The sequence below is a fragment of the Typopeltis vanoorti genome, chromosome 9 (assembly GCF_054136105.1).
Source record: "Typopeltis vanoorti isolate ZY-2024b chromosome 9, IOZ_Tvanoo_1.0, whole genome shotgun sequence".
In the NCBI taxonomy this organism is placed as follows: Eukaryota; Metazoa; Arthropoda; class Arachnida; order Uropygi; family Thelyphonidae; genus Typopeltis; species Typopeltis vanoorti.
The window spans coordinates 28,366,015-28,385,306 of NC_143557.1; the positions used below are offsets into that span (position 1 = coordinate 28,366,015).

General features: G+C 33.9%; 1 protein-coding gene across 1 annotated transcript in view; it reads left to right on the forward strand.

Annotated features, from left to right (window-relative positions):
* LOC150102940 (glutamate receptor ionotropic, NMDA 2B-like) overlaps positions 1-19,292 on the forward strand; it is a 275,940-nt gene that overhangs the window by 167,277 nt on the left and 89,371 nt on the right. The window contains exons 13-14 of the mRNA XM_090398014.1: positions 7,174-7,355; positions 14,099-14,334. Coding sequence (XP_090254140.1) covers positions 7,174-7,355; positions 14,099-14,334 — 418 coding nt within the window. The remainder of the gene's footprint in view (positions 1-7,173; positions 7,356-14,098; positions 14,335-19,292) is intronic.

Below are 19,292 nucleotides of genomic sequence, written 5' to 3' on the forward strand. Positions count from 1 at the left end.
GTTAGCGTATCCGCTCTCCAACTGCAATGAACCGCAACTACAACAAGGCTATCTACCGTCGACAACCACCACTACCACGGCGGGATTCGAGCCGTTCAATAGGATGTTTCAAAGCCAATCCTCTTCCACATCCAAAATTTTCTCAGCCGCTGGCATTTCCAATTTGCAACGCTTGGTTGTGACTGAGTTTAGACGGGTAGCATTGCAAAGCTCTATGCAAAGTTCAGCACACTGTTGTACATGGAAAATCTAATTGTGTTGCTATGGCAAGTGCACTGAATCAAGCTACCGCATTTCAGATTTATGTCCTCTTCCCTGTTGGACTGTCAACCGCTTGCCTCTTAAACCTGTGAATCATGCTTCGTAACACATTTGGTGTCACTGGGTTCGAAAGTCTTTACGCGTTAGTGCTGCTGTAGCATTTCCTGAATTCCTGCGGAAACACTACACAAGCCAGGCATGTCCAGACAAAATGAGACCCGTCGGGCATGCCGAATGACTGTAGAGTCATTCTCGCTTTTTCTTTTATACCGCCTTACGACTAACGTTTTATGCAAAACTTCATTATATTTTCTCGCTCAGACGCCATATGACCCCATAGGCATTTTTGAACTAATTTTTATTGTCGGAATTTCTTCCTCATGATCTGGGTAGGGTATAAGTTAGAGGGTATTTCGTCTTGCTTCTCTCTACATATTGTGCTGAATAGGAGCACTTTAATTTGAAACAGCTGTATGTAGTTATATAATAATCATATTTATTACTAATTTATATTGATATAAATTATAATCAGTATATATATCCCTTTTGTCATTGCACATCAACAGATGCCGTATGATGCGGTCACTCAGGTGTTGGTGATCCGCCAGTCCTCGCCGTGTCTTCCTCTTGCATGCTTTTCTGGAGGCTTCAACTCTGAAGATCAGCCATCTCATTGACGGCATATCATTTCCTCTTTTTCCAAGAGCTTTATCATATATTATTGTCTTGAGGCGTCCACTTTCCATCCTTTGAATGTGTCCAAAATATTTCAAATTTCGTCTATCAATATCCTTAAGGAGGCATAAAGTTCTTCTGATCTTTTCTAACACCCATCCCTCTCTCCGCATTTCAGTGTATAATATCTTCGACAGCCTTCTGTAACACCACATCTCAAAATCAGCTATCCTTTTCCTATCCGACTTCGTAGGTTCTAAGAAACATCCATATGTCGTTGTTGGATAAACAGCTGCATCCAAAATCCTGCATTTTATTCCTGTGGAGATTGATCCATCCTTCCAGATTTTAGACGTCTCTGACTTGTTCTAGCCATTCCTCGTCTTATTTGGACACCTCCTGAATAGCAATTCTTCACATTAATAATGGATTTCATACATTCGAAATTGCTGACTTCCTCGATTCGTTTTCATTAAGGTGCAATTTTTTCTCAGGAGAGTTTTCTTTGAGAAGCATAAACTTTGTCTTGCTAGGATTGAGCTGAAGTCCTCTGTTCATACAGAATCAAAGATACAGAGAATCAAAATATTTTTGATTCCCTGTTCGTATATTTTGATTTTTCAAAATATACGAACACTACATATTCAGGAAGATTATATTAATTTTTTTATTACTTGCTTAATAGTCTGAATATGATCTAACATGGAGAATCTTACTCTGAATCCTGCTTGATCATATTGCTGTTCCACATCCAAACACACTGTGATCCTATTTAATATAATTTGGAAAAAGGAAAACGAAAATGGAAACGACAAAATATAATACACATAGCAAACTGGAATGTAAGAGGAATAGCATATAAAGAAATAGAATTAGACCAGTTATTAAATGAAAGAAATTTTAAAATAGCAGCAATCACTGAAACAAAAAAAGAAATTAAAAGGAACTATGAGAACTGAAAATTTTAATGTAATATACACCAGAGTCGACAGAGACCAAAGAGCACAAGCAGGAGTCATGATTTGGATTCATAACTCCCTTTCAAAACAGTTAAAACATTATAAATTATGAAATGAAAGAATAATAGAAGCTAGAATAAAAATAGATAGAGGCTATTTAACAATAATTGGTTTATATGCCCCAGAAGAAGGAAGAGAACAGGATAATATTGATTTTTATAATCAGCTACAAAACATATATAATAAAATAAATAAAAATGATTATATAATTTTAGCAGGAGAATTAAATGCAAGAATTGGAAACACGAAAATTAATAATAATATAGGAATACATGGAGAACACACTCTAAACAGAAATGGTAAAAAATTGATTGACTTTGTAGTTTATAATAACCTAAAAATAACGAATTCCTTCTATAAACATAAAGACATACATAAATATACTTGGGCAGCAAGAGGATGGAAATCAATATTAGATTACTTCATTTTAAATGAAAAGAAATCAAACTTTTCACTAGATGTTAGAGTTCACAGAGGATATGAAATAAGCAGCGACCACTTCCTTGTTAAAATAAAATTAAGATTACCACCTAAATGGCTAAAAGTAACAAGAACAGAAAGAAAAATTGAAACATTTGTTTATAAAACTAGACTATTGAATAACACAAATGTACAATGGCTATATGAACAAAGAATTAACCAGTATCTAGATAAAATAAAACAAAATGAAGAAATAGAAATAGAATGGCTTAATATAAAAACGATACTAAATGCAGCAGCAAATGAAAGCTTAGGAAAGACCAAAAAATTCAATAAAAGAAAAAAACTGAAGATCTGGGATGATACAATCAAAGAAATAATCAAAAAGAAAAAAGAAGCCGATCACAAATGGTTAAGCAGTAAAAGATTAGAAGATAAAATAGAATATAAAAGAATAAGAGCCATAGCTAAAAGAGAAGTCAGAAAAAGACATAGATAATCATGGAATAAATTCGTTTCTGATTTAGAACATGATTTATATAACATAAGACCCAATGTATATAAGATTTTGAAACACCTAAATGCAGATACCAAAGAAAACATAAAATTAAGGAATGAATTGAAATTAGAAGAATTTCTAAATTACTACACAGAACTGTGGACAGACAAATATTTAAAAAAGACAACTGGCAAACAATTAACGAAAATGAAAAGGAAATAACTGAAGAAGAATTAGAAATCAGCTCGAAAGAAACAAGAAACGGAAAATAACCTGGAGAAGATAAGCTAGGTTCAGAACTATATAAATACGCAGGAACAAGATTCAAAGGAAGACTCTGATTATTTTTAAATAAAATTTACTCAACTGGTATCCCCCCAATAGAATGGAAAAAAGCAATTGTGATTCCTATCTTTAAGAAAGGTAATAGAGATGACCCTAAAAACTATAGAGGTATCAGTATACTAAATTTATGTTGCAAAATATACAGCAGAATCTTAAATAATAAACTAATGAAATATTCCGAAAACTTTATTCTAGAGGTACAGAATGGATTTAGAAAAGGACGATCATGTATAGACCCACCCTTATGCCTAAAATTAATAATAGAGAAAAGAAGAGAATATAATTTAGAAACACATATTGCATTTATTGACTTTGAAAAAGCATTTGACAAAGTTAAAATAAATATATTATTTAACATATTAAAAGAAAGACAAATAGCAAATAATATCCTAAAAGCTGTCACAAGTATATATGAAAATAATCAAATACAAATAAGATTAAATCATGAGCTATCATATACAAGAGAGATAAACCAAGGGGTCCGAAAGGGATGTCCCCTCTCAGCAACTCTTTTTAATATCTACTTAAATGAAATAATAAGAAAATGGAGTAAAACTTTACATCAAGGAATTAAACTTTCACCTTCAGTTAACTTAAACACTCTCCTCTTTGCAGACGACCAAATAATAATTACAAATTCTGAAGATAACTTACTGAAAGCTATTTTAAATCTAACTCAATTTTCTTAAAACGTCTTTCATTAACAATGGATTCTCTCTTAAAATGATTAATAAATTTCTCTCTGTCCACCACTCAACTGCTCTTGAAGAATCTTCTCCACCAAGAGGTTTTATTTCGTTACCATACATCAGCTCTCTCTCCCCAAAACTGGCAAAAATGCTTCAGAAATTCAACATTAGAACTTGTTTCACTATGTTCCCTAAACTTCGCTCCATACTAAGCAGACCTAAAATGAAACATCTTCCTACTCAATATCCAGGAGTCTATAAAATTTTGTGTGATTGTGGCAAGCCATATTATGGCCAAACTGCAAAATGCATCCTTTTAGGCATGCAGGAACATCAAAGAGACATTTCTTACAACAGAACCAGAGCCAGCGCTCTCTCTAGCCACGTTCTCTTCTCCATCAATGCAGATGATGGCCGCCTACACGTCGTTGATTGGCAAAAAACCTCTAATAAACATGTGTGCGCTGATGAACTGGAAAGAAGAATAATTGAATCTAAAGAAATATCACTTGATTCGTCTCATATTAATAACAGCCTTAGCTATAATATTTCTGATGCGCACATTGCCACTGTCCAATACTGGCGCACTAATATCAGCTAACGCACGTAGTCAACTTCAGTTGGAACTCTAGCATGCATTCCTTTTAAATGTACTTGTTTTATACTAGATCTGTTAATGTATTGTTAATGTATTTTTTCATATGTCTGTTAATTTTTATTTTATTCTTTGCCAATGATACCTGAAGAAGTTTTATTTCAACGAAACTAGTTGTATCTTACCAATAAATTTGACATTCTCGGTATAAAGTCATTTAATTTCTTTTTTATGTACTGTTCTATCGAGTAAATTATGAACATTAATATATATATATATATATATATATATATATATATATATATATATATATATATATATATATATATATATATATATATATGACACAACCCGAGAATTATAACACAATGACATTTATTTGAAAAAAACGCAACATGTTTCGTCAAAAATGACTTCTTCAGGCGATAAGAACATAGAAAGACAATAAAAGACACTTAAATTAACATTGACACACTCTAAAGCTATACAACTATAAAGCCATAATATTCGACTGTAAATTACAGTTATGAGCTTGAACTACAGTCCGAGTTAAAGTTCCATTGTTGTACACCTGTGCGTGTGTGGAATCACGCGATCTCCAGTATCTAATAGTAGAGTTGAAAGAGTCTGCCAAATTATAGCTAAGATTATTATTCAAATGAAAAGGGTCTAAGGTGATTTCCCTTGACTCGACAATGCGGCGCTCTATTTCATCATGGCTGATGTGTAGGTTTGAAGTCAATGTCCAATCTATTTCATGTTGGTGGCCTTCATTGTTCGTGTTTATTGAAAGCAGGACATGGACATGTTTATTTCAATAAACACGAACAATGAAGGCCACCAACATGAAATAGATTGGACATTGACTTCAAACCTACACATCAGCCATGATGAAATAGAGCGCCGCATTGTCGAGTCAAGGGAAATCACCTTAGACCCTTTTCATTTGAATAATAATCTTAGCTATAATTTTCAGACTCTTTCAACTCTACTATTAGATACTGGAGATCGCGTGATTCCACACACGCACAGGTGTACAACAATGGAACTTTAACTCGGACTGTAGTTCAAGCTCATAACTGTAATTTACAGTCGAATATTATGGCTTTATAGTTGTATAGCTTTAGAGTGTGTCAATGTTAATTTAAGTGTCTTTTATTGTCTTTCTATGTTCTTATCGCCTGAAGAAGTCATTTTTGACGAAACATGTTGCGTTTTTTTCAAATAAATGTCATTGTGTTATAATTCTCGGGTTTAAGTCAGTTAATTTAAAAAATGAATATATATATATATATATATATATATATAATATATATATATATATATATATATAAGTAATTTTATTACCTTAGTTTTAATAACTGAGGTTATAAAATTACCTTAGTTATTAAAACTCCCAAGTAAGCAAACAGACAAATAAGTTAAGTTTGCGCCTGAACCTGGTTCAAGACTTATGGTGGTGGAGCAACACCAAGGCAACTCATGATAAATATATATATATATATATATATATATATATATATATATATATATATATATATATATATATATATATATATATATATATATATATATATATATATATATATATAATTGAACATTTTATTTTCTGCTGAGTTTTCTGGTAAAAAATATTACAATATGTAATGCTTTTTTATGAAAAAAATTTATTTTTATAGTAATGGCCATTTAGAGGACTTTTGTGATATGGTTAAAAACGTCATTACTGAATTAATTGAAGCGAAATTGATTTAGATTAGGAGGAACCGGTACAATTAACAGATGACGTCGCATCAAATGGCGGGGAAAGTTCTGCCGAAGATTCTGATTGAGATGAATCCGATAAAGAATTCAGTTTAAAGAAATTAGCAGAAGGATTAGACTTGGCAAGAAAGTTAGGAAGTTATTTTACGGATAATGATCCCTCAATGGAGCGCTCCGGAAAATTCACGAGACAACTGGATATTTGCCTCCATATTATGAACTTAATAAAAAATTGCAGCATAGTAGTAGTAAGCAAGAACCAACAGAAGTATGCAATGAGAATTATACAAATGATGTCCAAGAGATTTCTAGTGACGACGACGTCCGGCCAATTGTAAATGAAGAATATCTACGAAATGGTCGTTTTGAAGACAGTGATGACGATTAAATTATGCACTTTATTTTATTTTGCCTAAAACAGTTATTCATAATGGGTAATAAAATTTACGTACAAATTATATTTTTATCAGTTTACACTATGTACTGTATTATGTTTCATACTTTATATGTTTTCTTAACTTACATAAATTACCTGAATTATATAAAAATCTTTTTTGTTTGGTATGCCGTTGTTGTTTATATAATTAAAAAAAAAACGATTTCGGAACATAACCCTACTTTTTCTATATGATCTGAGTCTCGCATAAGGCGATTTACATAACGCGCGGCATTTCTATGGAATCTAAAATTCGCGTTATACGAGGGTCACCTATATATATATATATATATATATATGTCCAAATGTTTTTAAAATAAATTTTAAAAACATTAAAATTAAAATAAAAAAATAACTAGTAAGATGTATCATTTTTAGTAAAAGCTACATTTTAGTAAAAATTTAATATGATTTAGAAATTGTATAGACTGGTTTTTCAGCATGTGCATCTTGCTTTTACTTTATTACAGGGAGCTAGATGCTTTCATATACGATGCCACTGTATTAGAATATTTAGTTGGACAAGATAATGAATGCCGCCTTCTCACAGTAGGATCGTGGTATGCAATGACGGGATACGGTTTCGCCTTACGAAAAAAATCAAAGTATCTTTCTATGTTCAACAGACAAATGATCAAGTATAGAGAAAATGGTAAGAAACTGTGTTCACATTTTCAGTTTAATCTGTGAGAAATCCTGGAAAATCATGTAACATATCGAAAATATGCAATTTGAAATACTTTCTAAGGGAAGCGCCCTAACAGTATTGCAAACTAAACATTTTCATTGCATCCGCTTGCCCTCCCCCCCACTCTTTATTCCTGAGAGAAAAGGTCAGCTGAAAAGAGAAAATCATTGACTAATGCTTATAACCTCTTTATAATAATAACAAAAAGGGGTATTTGTGATGGAGCAATATTCTATTTATAGTAGAACCATGTTCCAGTATATTATACTAGAACAGGCTTGAGATCTGTAGGCACTTCTACTTCATAATCCAAAAACAATTATTTTTAAAAGTTTCAGGTTATCGTTAACCCAAGAATAGAAAATTCTTGTTTGGCAGGAACCCATGACGTATTTGTAAGACGGAACACATACATCTCACTGTTTGTGTGTGTGAGAAATACACTGACTTTGAAACAACATTTGTGAAATATAAAGTAACATGGTATTATCCGATTCACTGGCTTCGAAATTACGAAACCAAGTGTGCGAGATACAGTACTGAACAAAATAGAAGATAATACAAATGATATCAAATTGATTAAAACAAAGAAACGAATGACAAATAAATGAAATAAATGAAATAGGCTTCTAATATCTATAATATTGTGAATCATATGACTGGCAGTATAAATATAGCAACCATAACAACACCACAAAAGTGCGCGCGTGTGTGTGTGTGTGTGTGTGTGTGTGTGTGTGTGTGTGTGTGTGTGTGTGTGTGTGTGTGTGTGTGTGTGTGTGTGTGTGTGTGTGTGTGTGTGTGTGTGTGTGTCACAAAATCTTTCAGTGTGTTCGTTGAAAGATTTTGTGAATCCCACCCCCATACAAGACTGTAAACACCTACAGTATATTTGTATATGATACAGTCTAAAAGTTTAATAAGCAGACACCCTCTTCTAGAGACAAAAATGGATTTCTTTTTTAATGGAATTTTAATTCTTCAATAAACAAGAAGTAGTCGCACACTGAACGATGAAATTCATCTATTCGGCGATGGCTCGAATATTTGAGCATATGACGTTGAGCATACAACGTGATGCCCAAGGGTGTGCTCTTGATGTTCGATGATGATCATGTTGGCCACAACAGTCCATGGATATTTTCAGTTTCTAAACATTCCTACACCACTTGATCTCGGCGGAAATGGCGCCATGAACAAGTGCCTCAGAGCCCTGAAAATGGGATAAAGATCTGTTTTTGATGAGTCTGTTTTACCCTGTCAACGGATTTTAAAAGTTGTTTAACCTGTAGAGAATGGGGAATGCGGTGCTGTCCTAAGAAAATCAGAGAAATGGACACTTAGATTGGAAGCAATGTTCTCGTGTGGGGTGGAATAATGATTAACATCCGCTAGTTCTTCATGTTTCTGAAAGTGGCACGTTACACGGGCCTTCATACCCAGAACGGATCCTCAAACCCACGTGCAACTTTGTAGGGCTGCGGTCAGTCGATGATGTTACGTAGGAAAAGAAAATATCAACCGACCGCAGCCCTACAAAGTTGCACCTGGGTTTGAGAATCCGTTCTGGGTATGAAGGCACGTGTAACGTGCCACTTTCAGAAACATGAAGAACTAGCGGATGTTAATCATTATTCCACCCCACACGAGAACATTGCTTCCAATCTAAGTGTCCATTTCTCTGATTTTCTTAGGACAGTACCGCATTCCCCATTCTCTACAGGTTAAACAACTTTTAAAATCCGTTGTTTTTTAAAAACAGACTCATCAAAAACAGATCTTTATCCCATTTTCAGGGCTCAGAGGCACTTGTTCATGGCGCCATTTCCGCCGAGATCTGTGGTGGATAATTGCTTTACAAATCACGGTCGTCCTTGTCCACTTGAACTAAATCTTCTTAACACAGACTAACCTGCCTGATGAAAGGATTTGTCCTCTTGTTTCAACTACGTTAAGAGATAATTACTGATATGACATCTTCGGGTTTTCCTTCTTGCTGTTAAATGCAGACAGCAGTCTGTCTGTTTGAGATATCCGTTCAATGACTTTGGCTTGCTCTTTTTGTATTAGTTCCTGTGTCCGGAAGCTGCGTTTACAATCCTGTGACATTTCATGACACATTACGACAATGTGTCATGAAATGTCACGGCTGAATAGAAATCAAACGATTCATTTTGAGCTTTGCTATAAACAAATTGAAAGAACAAAATGAATGCAGGAGCAGATCAAAAATGTTGATTTTGATTGTGATTAAGTTACGTGGAACTACAGCCAATATGGAGAAGATGATCTCTGAAGATGTAATATCAGTGTTATGCAATTGCAACATTCATTGTTTTTTTATATGGATATTGATCATATACGGAGATTGATCATGTTCTCGAACTCTCTGAGGTTGCTGAGTTTGACTTTTCCGGTTTCTTGGCACCTGTCAGTGTTCATAGTTTGATCGGCTGTTTTTTCCTGGCAATATGATGAGAGTATTTCTCATTATGGCACTCTTCGTTTATTTCTGTTTATTTGTATGGAGTTAGTTAGTTATTCACATGTGATGTCATTATTTGACGCCGTATGGTCAATAACTCATTTGGTTTTGAGAATGGAGCCTTCAGCTAGAAGAAGTGATAGGGTTGAAGATGCCCTTTGTGTTATCTCTGGATATCAGGACTTGACTAAGAAGCTTTATATTCAATGACAGAGTACACAAAAGACTGTCAAAGTTCGTATGTACTTTGACAAATACAATTATCATATTATAATACATTTAATTAATATTTAATTCATTAACCCTAAGTAGTAGGGGTGTCATTAGTGACCAGATCAAGAACAAGATAAGATAAGGAATCGTGACGTGATTGGCTGTTCATTTGATGACGTTATAGTGGGTTAACGTCATGAGTTTGGAATGTTTGCAATTTCCCTGGGGGCATATGTGACAGTGACGTGAGTTTTTGTGTTTTGGTTCGCGTATGGAATTATGGGTGATGGTAGAGATAGGGATTCGTATTGTGATTGGTGGTGCACTAGTGAACAGATCAAGTTCAAGATAAGATAAGGAATCGTGTCGTGGGTGTGTGTTGTTTTCAGATGTAGATAAGTGACATCATTTGTTATTGTCAATAAGTGACGTAATTTGTTAGTTGTAAATAAATGACGTTGTTGTTTTGAATGGAAAAGGGAGATATATTAGTGGATAAGGAATCGTGTCGTGATTGGTGGGACACTTTTGACCAGATCAAGATCAAGATAAGATGAAGAAAAGTGACATCATTTGTTAGTTGTAAATAAGTGACATTATTGTTTTGAATGGAAAGGAAGATATATTATTGGATAAGGAATCGTGTCGTGATTGGTGGGACACTTTTAACCAGATGAAGATCGAGATAAGATAAGGAATCGTGACGTGTATGTGTTATTATAGAGTTTAGAATGTTTGGAATTTGTCTGGGGCCCCTCGTCTGTCAGGGACATCATGTGGTGTGTTTCGTTCGTTTAAAGCATTGTGGGTGTGTTTTGAGATTAGAATCATGACGTTATGTGTTTGGAAATTTCCGTGGAACATATGCCTCTCTGTGATATCACATGGTGTTTTAGTTTGCCTACGGAATTGTGGGCAATGTTTTTGAGATAAGATATCTTGGAATTTTCCCAGGGTGACAGACATCAGCCATTGTCGTCATGTTTTGTGTTTGGTTGTCTGTAGATGGCTGTACTAATTTTCCAATGCATTTTGGGGTATTTCTTTCCTGTTAAAGGGTGGAATTCTTAGAGTAAGTCGTGATGGCGGCCGTGTTTAGTATTTTTGAATAATTTAATTATATGCTAGTGTCCCTCACACACGCACGCACGCACGCACGCACACACACACACACACACACACACACACACAAGGGTATTTGCTTACCCTTGGAATCGCCGAACTTTATATAGTTTCTATATTCGGCATGAAACTCTTTGAGTTTCTTATTCGGCTAAGAAACAATATGGGATATAATATCCCTTAACTTAAGTAAGTTCGTGTTGCCAAATTGAAGCCTTTGGCTCTTCATATAATTAGTAATTAGTAATTAGGTTTCCATCCTTTTAGAGCTGTGTGAAGAGTTTTGTCTCATGCTATTTTCCTGAAGAAAGAAAATTTCAATGACTTTTGAGGTTCACCCATTATTTTACTTTACTTTCCTGGATACAAAATACCACAACACAATACGATAACTGCACTGGATGAACGAATTGCTGTAACTGAAAAGACACTTGACTCGTTTGTTTTTCCTTATAATACTGTTTACCTGATCCTTAACCCTGACCATTCATTTCAAAATGAAATTTTTGCACACATGATTCACAAACATGTTTCTACATGCTGTGGGATATGATGTTGATATGAGATTATCTTACTTTTACACATCACAGGGCAAATCTTATCTCTGTGGCTCGAAGGGTATTCTATATTAGTTGTCCTTATTATGTTAAGTATTTTATCATCAAAAAGTGTTTTTGATGTTAGACCATGTGACTATTTCTCTCACTCATATGTCTGAAATTATTGGGATGGGAAAAAATAGCATTAGGTGGTGGAAGTGAAAAGATCGTCAAGAAGGTGACAGAGCTCTTCCCTGCAATGCTCCCACACCCCTAACCCCATCATCTCCCTTCTCCTCCAGAAGATGTCTGGTCATCTATAGACAACCAAACACAAAACATGACGACAATGATGGATGTCTGTCACCCTGGGAAAATTCCAAGATATCTTATATCAAAAACATCGCCCACAATTTCATAGGCAAACCAAAACACCATGTGATATCTCAGAGAGACATATGTTCCACGGAAATTTCCAAACACATAACTTCATGATTCTAATCTCAAAACACACCCAGAGTGCATTAAATGAACCAAACACACCACATGATGTCCCTGACAGAGGAGGAGGGCCCAGCGAAATTCCAAACATTCCAAACTCTATAATAACACACATATACGTCACGATTCCTTATCTTATCTCGATCTTAATCTGGTTAAAAGTGCTCCACCAATCACGACATGATTCCTTATCCACTAATATGTCTTCCTTTCCATTCAAAACAATGATGTCACTTATTAACAACTAACAAATAACGTCACTTTGCTTCATCTGTAACAACAAACATTCACGTCACGATTCCTTATCTTATCTTGATCTTGATCTGGTCAGAAGTGTCCCACGAATCACGACACGATTATTTATTCACAAATATATCTCCCTTTTCCATTCAAAGCAACAACGTCACTTATTTACAACTAACAAATTACGTCACTTATTTACAACTAACAAATTACGTCACTTATTGACAATAACAAATGACGTCACTGAAACGTACATCTGAAAACAACACACACCCACAACACGATTCCTTATATTATCTTGATCGTGATCTGGTCACTAGTTCCCCACCAATAGATAGATAGATAGGGATTCACAACATGAATCCCTATCTCTACCATCATCCATAATTCCATACGCGAACCAAAACACAAAAACTCACGTCACTGACACATATGCCCCCAGGGAAATTCCAAACATTCCAAACTCATTACCTCACGCCCACAATGACGTCATCAAATGAACAACCAATCACATCACGATACCTTATCTTATATTGAACTTGATCTGGTCACTAGTGACACCCTCTACTACTATTACCCTATATTAATCCATTCCTACCTGGATAAGAATCCTCTGAAGAGTAGCTGATTGTGATTGGTCAGGTGTATGTTTGCATAGAATGCTAAAGTATAGCCTCATTTTAATGATACATGTCATAATTCCTCCTCCAAAAAAAAAAAAAAAAAAACATGTCATCTGTTTATGAGGAAAGAAATATACATGATCGCAATGCGTGCTTGGAAAAGTTTGGTAGAGATAAACTTCTTCTCGTACTCTAGTTAATACAATGGTCGGTAACCTTTCCTTGCCGTTCAAATGTCTTCGACCGACTGCTGCTAATCCATGAGAGAATACGCCTAAAATAGGAATGCCATCGTTGGTAGTGGTCTAAGCAGATTCCTATGCTGACAATAACTTACAGCAATAAGGAGAGCAGGATTTGCTAAGTTAATCAGTTAAGAAAAGATATGATATTTCTTCATCTACTAAGATTTCTTTCATTTTTTTACATAGATATGATACAGAGTTTACCGAATGCTACAAAAAAAAAATTTAAGAATTTAAAAAAACATTAATATAGGAGAAAATAAGGATGGACCAAAAGCACTACTATTTTCTATAGATGGTCAGTGATGCGGCGGAAAGAACAAAAAAAAAAGTAAATAGAGATCATTGTTATATTCCAAAACTGAAGTCGTCCTTCCTCCATTATCGATTTAGTTAACTATTCTTTGAAACAGAAATGTTTACTAAACACGTTCAAATAGGAAAATCAGGAATATTATAAAGTTAAAAAATAAGCAAAATGAATTTCAAAACTTATGTTAAATTTAAAACGAAAGTTAAAAGAAAATTTATGTTAAAGCTTATTTGAAGGATATCGTAATGAAGTGAAAAAGGAAGACAAAAATGAACTACAATTCAGTTATAGTGAAATGTATGAAAATTAGAATAAATTAAAAATAATCAAAAATAAATTTCATATATATATATTGAATAAAATAAATTTACGAAATGATAAACTCTATAAATTTAATTATTTAAACAAGCGTTTCCTTTTCAGGTGATTTAGAACGCCTGCAGAAATTTTGGTTACAAGGTGCTTGCAAACCGAAAAGTAGCAAGCGGAAAGCTAGTAAACCTTTAGACATAAGACAATTTATGAGCGCTTTTCTTCTCCTTGGATGTGGCTTCTTGCTAACTATACTATTATTAGTTCTTGAGCATCTGTATTTTCGTTATATCAGAAAACATCTTGCTAAGAAAGATACAGGGGGATGTTTCACTCTTATTAGTCTGGTAAGTAACCACATTTTTATATACTCTCTGTCAGTAACAATACATATATCATTTATAATTAACTTAAAATGAATAAGGGAAGACAGAGAAGTTTTCGACAGCATAGTAAAACCAGAACTGCATAATACGCAGTTTCATAATGAAAGTACCTATCAAGAAAGTTAGCATCAATCTACATAAGAAATCAGACATGATAAATGTGACTACATAATGTGACACCATCAATGCCAGACAATGTGTGACTACATAAATATGACACCATCAATACCAGACTACATAGAAAATATCCGGGAATAATTCATTGATGAATTTTTCAGCATAACAGCATTAGAAAGCCAACAAGATTTCTAAAACTTGGAAAGATTAGACTTGAAAAGTATTCAGCCTCGACCATAGATGGCAACATTATCGCCAAGATTATGTTTTTACGTTGGTAAATCTGTCATAAGCATCCGTGTGACAGTCATTCTATCAAGTAGTTTATTTCATACAGCTGTCTGAAGCAAAAGTCTTGTTTGTATCCCTTGAAATGTATAAAATTGAGTATCGTGTGGTTATAAAATTCTTTGTAAAAGACAGTTTAATGCCAAATGAAATTCATTCGAAGTTCATAAAACTTTACAGGCACTCTTCTCCTTCGTTTTAGACAATTAAGAAATGGGCTGCCGAGTTTAAACGCCGCCGTATCAGCCTTGAAGATGATCCACGTGAAGGACGTCCAAAAAGTGTAACAACACCAGAAGTCATTGACCAAGTGCACGATATGATATTGGATGATCGGAGAGTCAAAGTGCGTGAAATTACTGAGGCTATAGGCATTTCCAAAGAACGTGTAGGATATATTTTGCATGAAGAATTACAAATGAAAAAGCATTGATCAAGGTGGGTGCCGCGTTTGCCCACAGCAGATCAAACACGTACTCGCATGAAAATCTCTGAACATTGCGTGGAGCGTTTTAACAAGAATAAAACTGATTTTTACGTCGTTTTATTACTATGGATACATAGTAATAAATCGACGTAAAACAGCAGTCAAAACAGTGGACAGAAGCCGGTTGTTCAGCGCCAAAGAGGACAAAGTCAGCTCCATAAGCAGGAAAGGTCATGGCATCGGTGTTTTGGGATGCTAAAGGCATTTTGTTTATTAATTATTTTGAAAAGGGTAAAACAATAACCGAGGAATATTATTCCAATCTTTTAACCAGACTAGACGAAAAACTTTCCTGAGAAAATACCCGCTTTGCGTAAAAAAAAAAAATCGTCTTTCATAAGGACAATGCACCTACCCGCAAGGTGGTTTGTAAACGAGAAAATTAAGGGATTTGCTATGAATTGTTGGAACATCCACTTCATTTTCTCAGATTTTGTCCCTCTGACTTCTATATCTTCCCAAACTAAAACTCTTCCTTTTAAAGGCGAGTTACCGGTCTTAATAGAGGTTGCAGGGCTTTCCCTTCCGGAAACTCGAGTTTTTCATCCCACACAACAGAAAAGTAGAACACATGCTATTAACACACATATACAATGGTCCTATAGCCTGAGTTGCTTCTGCCGTAAATCTAAATTAACAAACCAAGCAACCCACTGTACTGTTTAGCTCAGTTGAATAACTTCTGTAGGGAGCATAACATGAATATCAGCAATAAACTATGAAACTTATAAAAATAAGTGCAAACGTTAAACCGTTATCGTTTGTCAACACTCACAGTGCAAATGAAATCTATTTCTGTTATTGCTACATAGTTATTGACGATTGTAAACTAAATAGAGTAACAGAAAATGCATATTCCGTAAATAGCGAGTGGTAGTTGATTACGTTTATATATAATAACAGAAAAAACAAATAAACAAAACTTTGCCTCACAAAGTTTCAAATATATCAATAGGCAGAAGGATACAAACACTATTAACAATCCAAATAGTCAGAGACATTAAGAACAAACAATTATAAACACCCAAAAAATTATAAACAAAAATGGATTGAACATGTAAACCGAATGGCCAACACCCGTTATCCTAAGCAAATACTAAAATATAATTATTAATTATATGAAGAGCCAAAGGTTTCAAAATAAAATATAAGCCAATTGAAAAGAGAAGGCAGGGTAGATCTCAAAAAAGGATATTTGATGGATAATGAGACCAATATGGTCTATACACGTAACTAGTGTTATCATGGTGACAGACAACACGTCGCTCGAATAGCACGACATGACCTAAACCAAATAACCGCCTTCTTCTACCAAAATCCAAAACTTATATAGTTAACAAAACTAAAACGCAAATGCTGATCATAAAGAATCCAAGAATCATGCGCACTACACCACTTACAATATATAGTCTCACATACCATTGCGTCAACCATGTAAGTTGCAACTGTTCCGAAATCACACCAACAACACACCCTAAATACCTTTGCTTATACATCGACAACCACCTTATATGGATGAAACATATATAACACCATCAAAACATGCTACAGTATTTTTGCGACACTCTCTCTAGGAAAAGATATGATGCCAACCAAATTAAAAATTACAAAATTCGTGAAACAATACTAAGATAGGGTGTTGTAATAATATGCTTTATTTGATTTTTTAACGATACTTGTAACATAATGATTAGAAATATATACACGTTAGCAAAATAATAATGTTTAATTTGCCAAAGATTTCGGTCTGAATATTACAGACGATCTTCAGTGGCTATATAGAAATAGTTTTTAAAAAACAAAGTGGAATACGAACAATTGATCATTCATACATAGAATGAGCCGCGTGATGTCGTATCGCTAAGTATTAAAAGAGTACACATTTAAAAAAAAAAAAAAACATAATTTAAGATATTAATTCAGAAATTCATATAATGATCTTAAATAACATTAGCCTGAAAGAAAAAAAATTAATGTGTTATCCAGATTATACTTTCCCAAATTTTTGATATAGACATACAGTCATTACGATTCAAGTTAGGACGTTGAAGTAAGGCCTCCACACTTTCTTTAAATAAGCGTTCAAATTTGTAGTGACATCTGTGTAGGAGGAGAGTCTTGGACCAAAGGATGTTGTGGTTTGTATCTAATCCATGCTGAGCTAATCCAGATTTCTCAGGTTTGTTGTGTTGAATTGATGACTGATGCTCTTGAATTCTTTTTTCTACGGAACGTCCAGTTTGTCCAAAGTAAGAAAGATTACAATTACAAGGAACTTGATACACACCAGGTAGAGACAAGGTTGAGCGTTTATCTTTAGATGAAGGAAAATGGGTGGATAATTTGTTAATAGGTGTATAAGTGTCTGTTAAATCATGTTTCTTTAGAATTCTCGAAATTGGTTCTGAAATCCCGGAAATGTAAGGAATTGGAACTCGACGTATTGAATCTTTGCTGTTCTATGTTGGATTGTAAGAATCGAAAAGATGTTGTGTACTCTTTTCGGAGAAGCCATTTAGTTTCATGTGATGTTTGATAGTCGAAAGTTCCTACTGTAATAAATGACAAGTTGAACAGTTAGTTTTGGCTCGTCGGATTAAACATTTCGTGACTCCTGTTTTTTGACAAGGACGATTAGCAGATTCTTTGAGAATATAACGACCTGTGAAAGTTGGTTTTCTGTAAACTGTTGTTGTAAGAATACCAGAAAGTGAACGGATAAGAAGGACGTCTAAAAAGGATAACTTGTTATCTTTTTCAATTTCCATGGTAATCTTTATACGAGGATGTAAGGAATTGATACTGCTTAAAAAGGAAGGAAAGGAGTCTCTGTCGTGAGGCCATATAGCAAAGATGTCGTCTATATATCTAACCCAAAAGGATGGTTGAGGGAATATAGATGAGAACAGGACTTCTTCTAGATGTTCTAAATAAAAGTTTGCAAGAGCAGGAGAGAGAGTGGACTTCCCGTAGCTGTTCCTTCCACTTGGTTGTAACATTTATTTGGACATAAGGAATATCCAGAGTACATTACGAAATCAAATAGTTTTATAATATCTTGTGAGAATAGGTCAGCTAATAATTCTAAAGTCTCTTTGGGAGGTACATTTGTATATAAAGATTCTATATCAAAGGCAACCATAATAAAATAATAGATTATATTATTATAAAGTTTACCATGGAAATTAAAAAAGACAACAAGTTATCTTTTTAGACGTCCTAACGTCTAAAAATGTGTGCTAAGGTGTATATATTTCTAAAATGATTTATTTTCTTATATGTAATAACTTTATCTTTACTCTTTTCTATCTCTATTCTTTAGCTTTATTCCTAATTCTTTATAGTTTTACTCTAATGCGCTTTTTCTCTCTTATCCTTTCTCATTTACTATACTGTGTACTATGATAATCCACCTTTCGTATTTACTAGTCGAATGCCTGTGAATACTGGAAATTTATTTGTCAGACTATGCCATCAATATATCATTTAATTGATAAACATTTATCAATGTTTACTTTAACAGTCGTGGTTCATAAGTAACTGAACTACGTTTTTATTGCCTTAAATTATTTCCCGCTCACAAGTCCGATTTATTTAAGAACAGTGCAGTTGTAAAATAAAAGATCAGGCAGCATTCTTTTAACAAATAATTAAAACACATTTATTTACAAATTATACATGAATTAAAAAATAGGGAGATTGCTTTTGCTATCCATTTATAAAATCTTTAGCATAAATTAGAACATTTTTACTTTAACACTAATTAACTTCTTTAACTCACAATTTTATTTATTATCCGCTTGCAAATTCAACTTACGAAACTTCTAGTTTACTTGCAAAGAGGTTAGCTAACTCTCTGTTAAGTTATCTTTAAAATTTTTATATCATCTTCCAAAATGCCAATCGATTCTCTTAATGACACTTCTTACTACTATTAACCAAATTCTTAAAAGTCTTTCTATAACATAATATAAGAGGAATTGTACAAAAGTATGGAACTTACAAAGGCTCAGTATCGCACATTCAG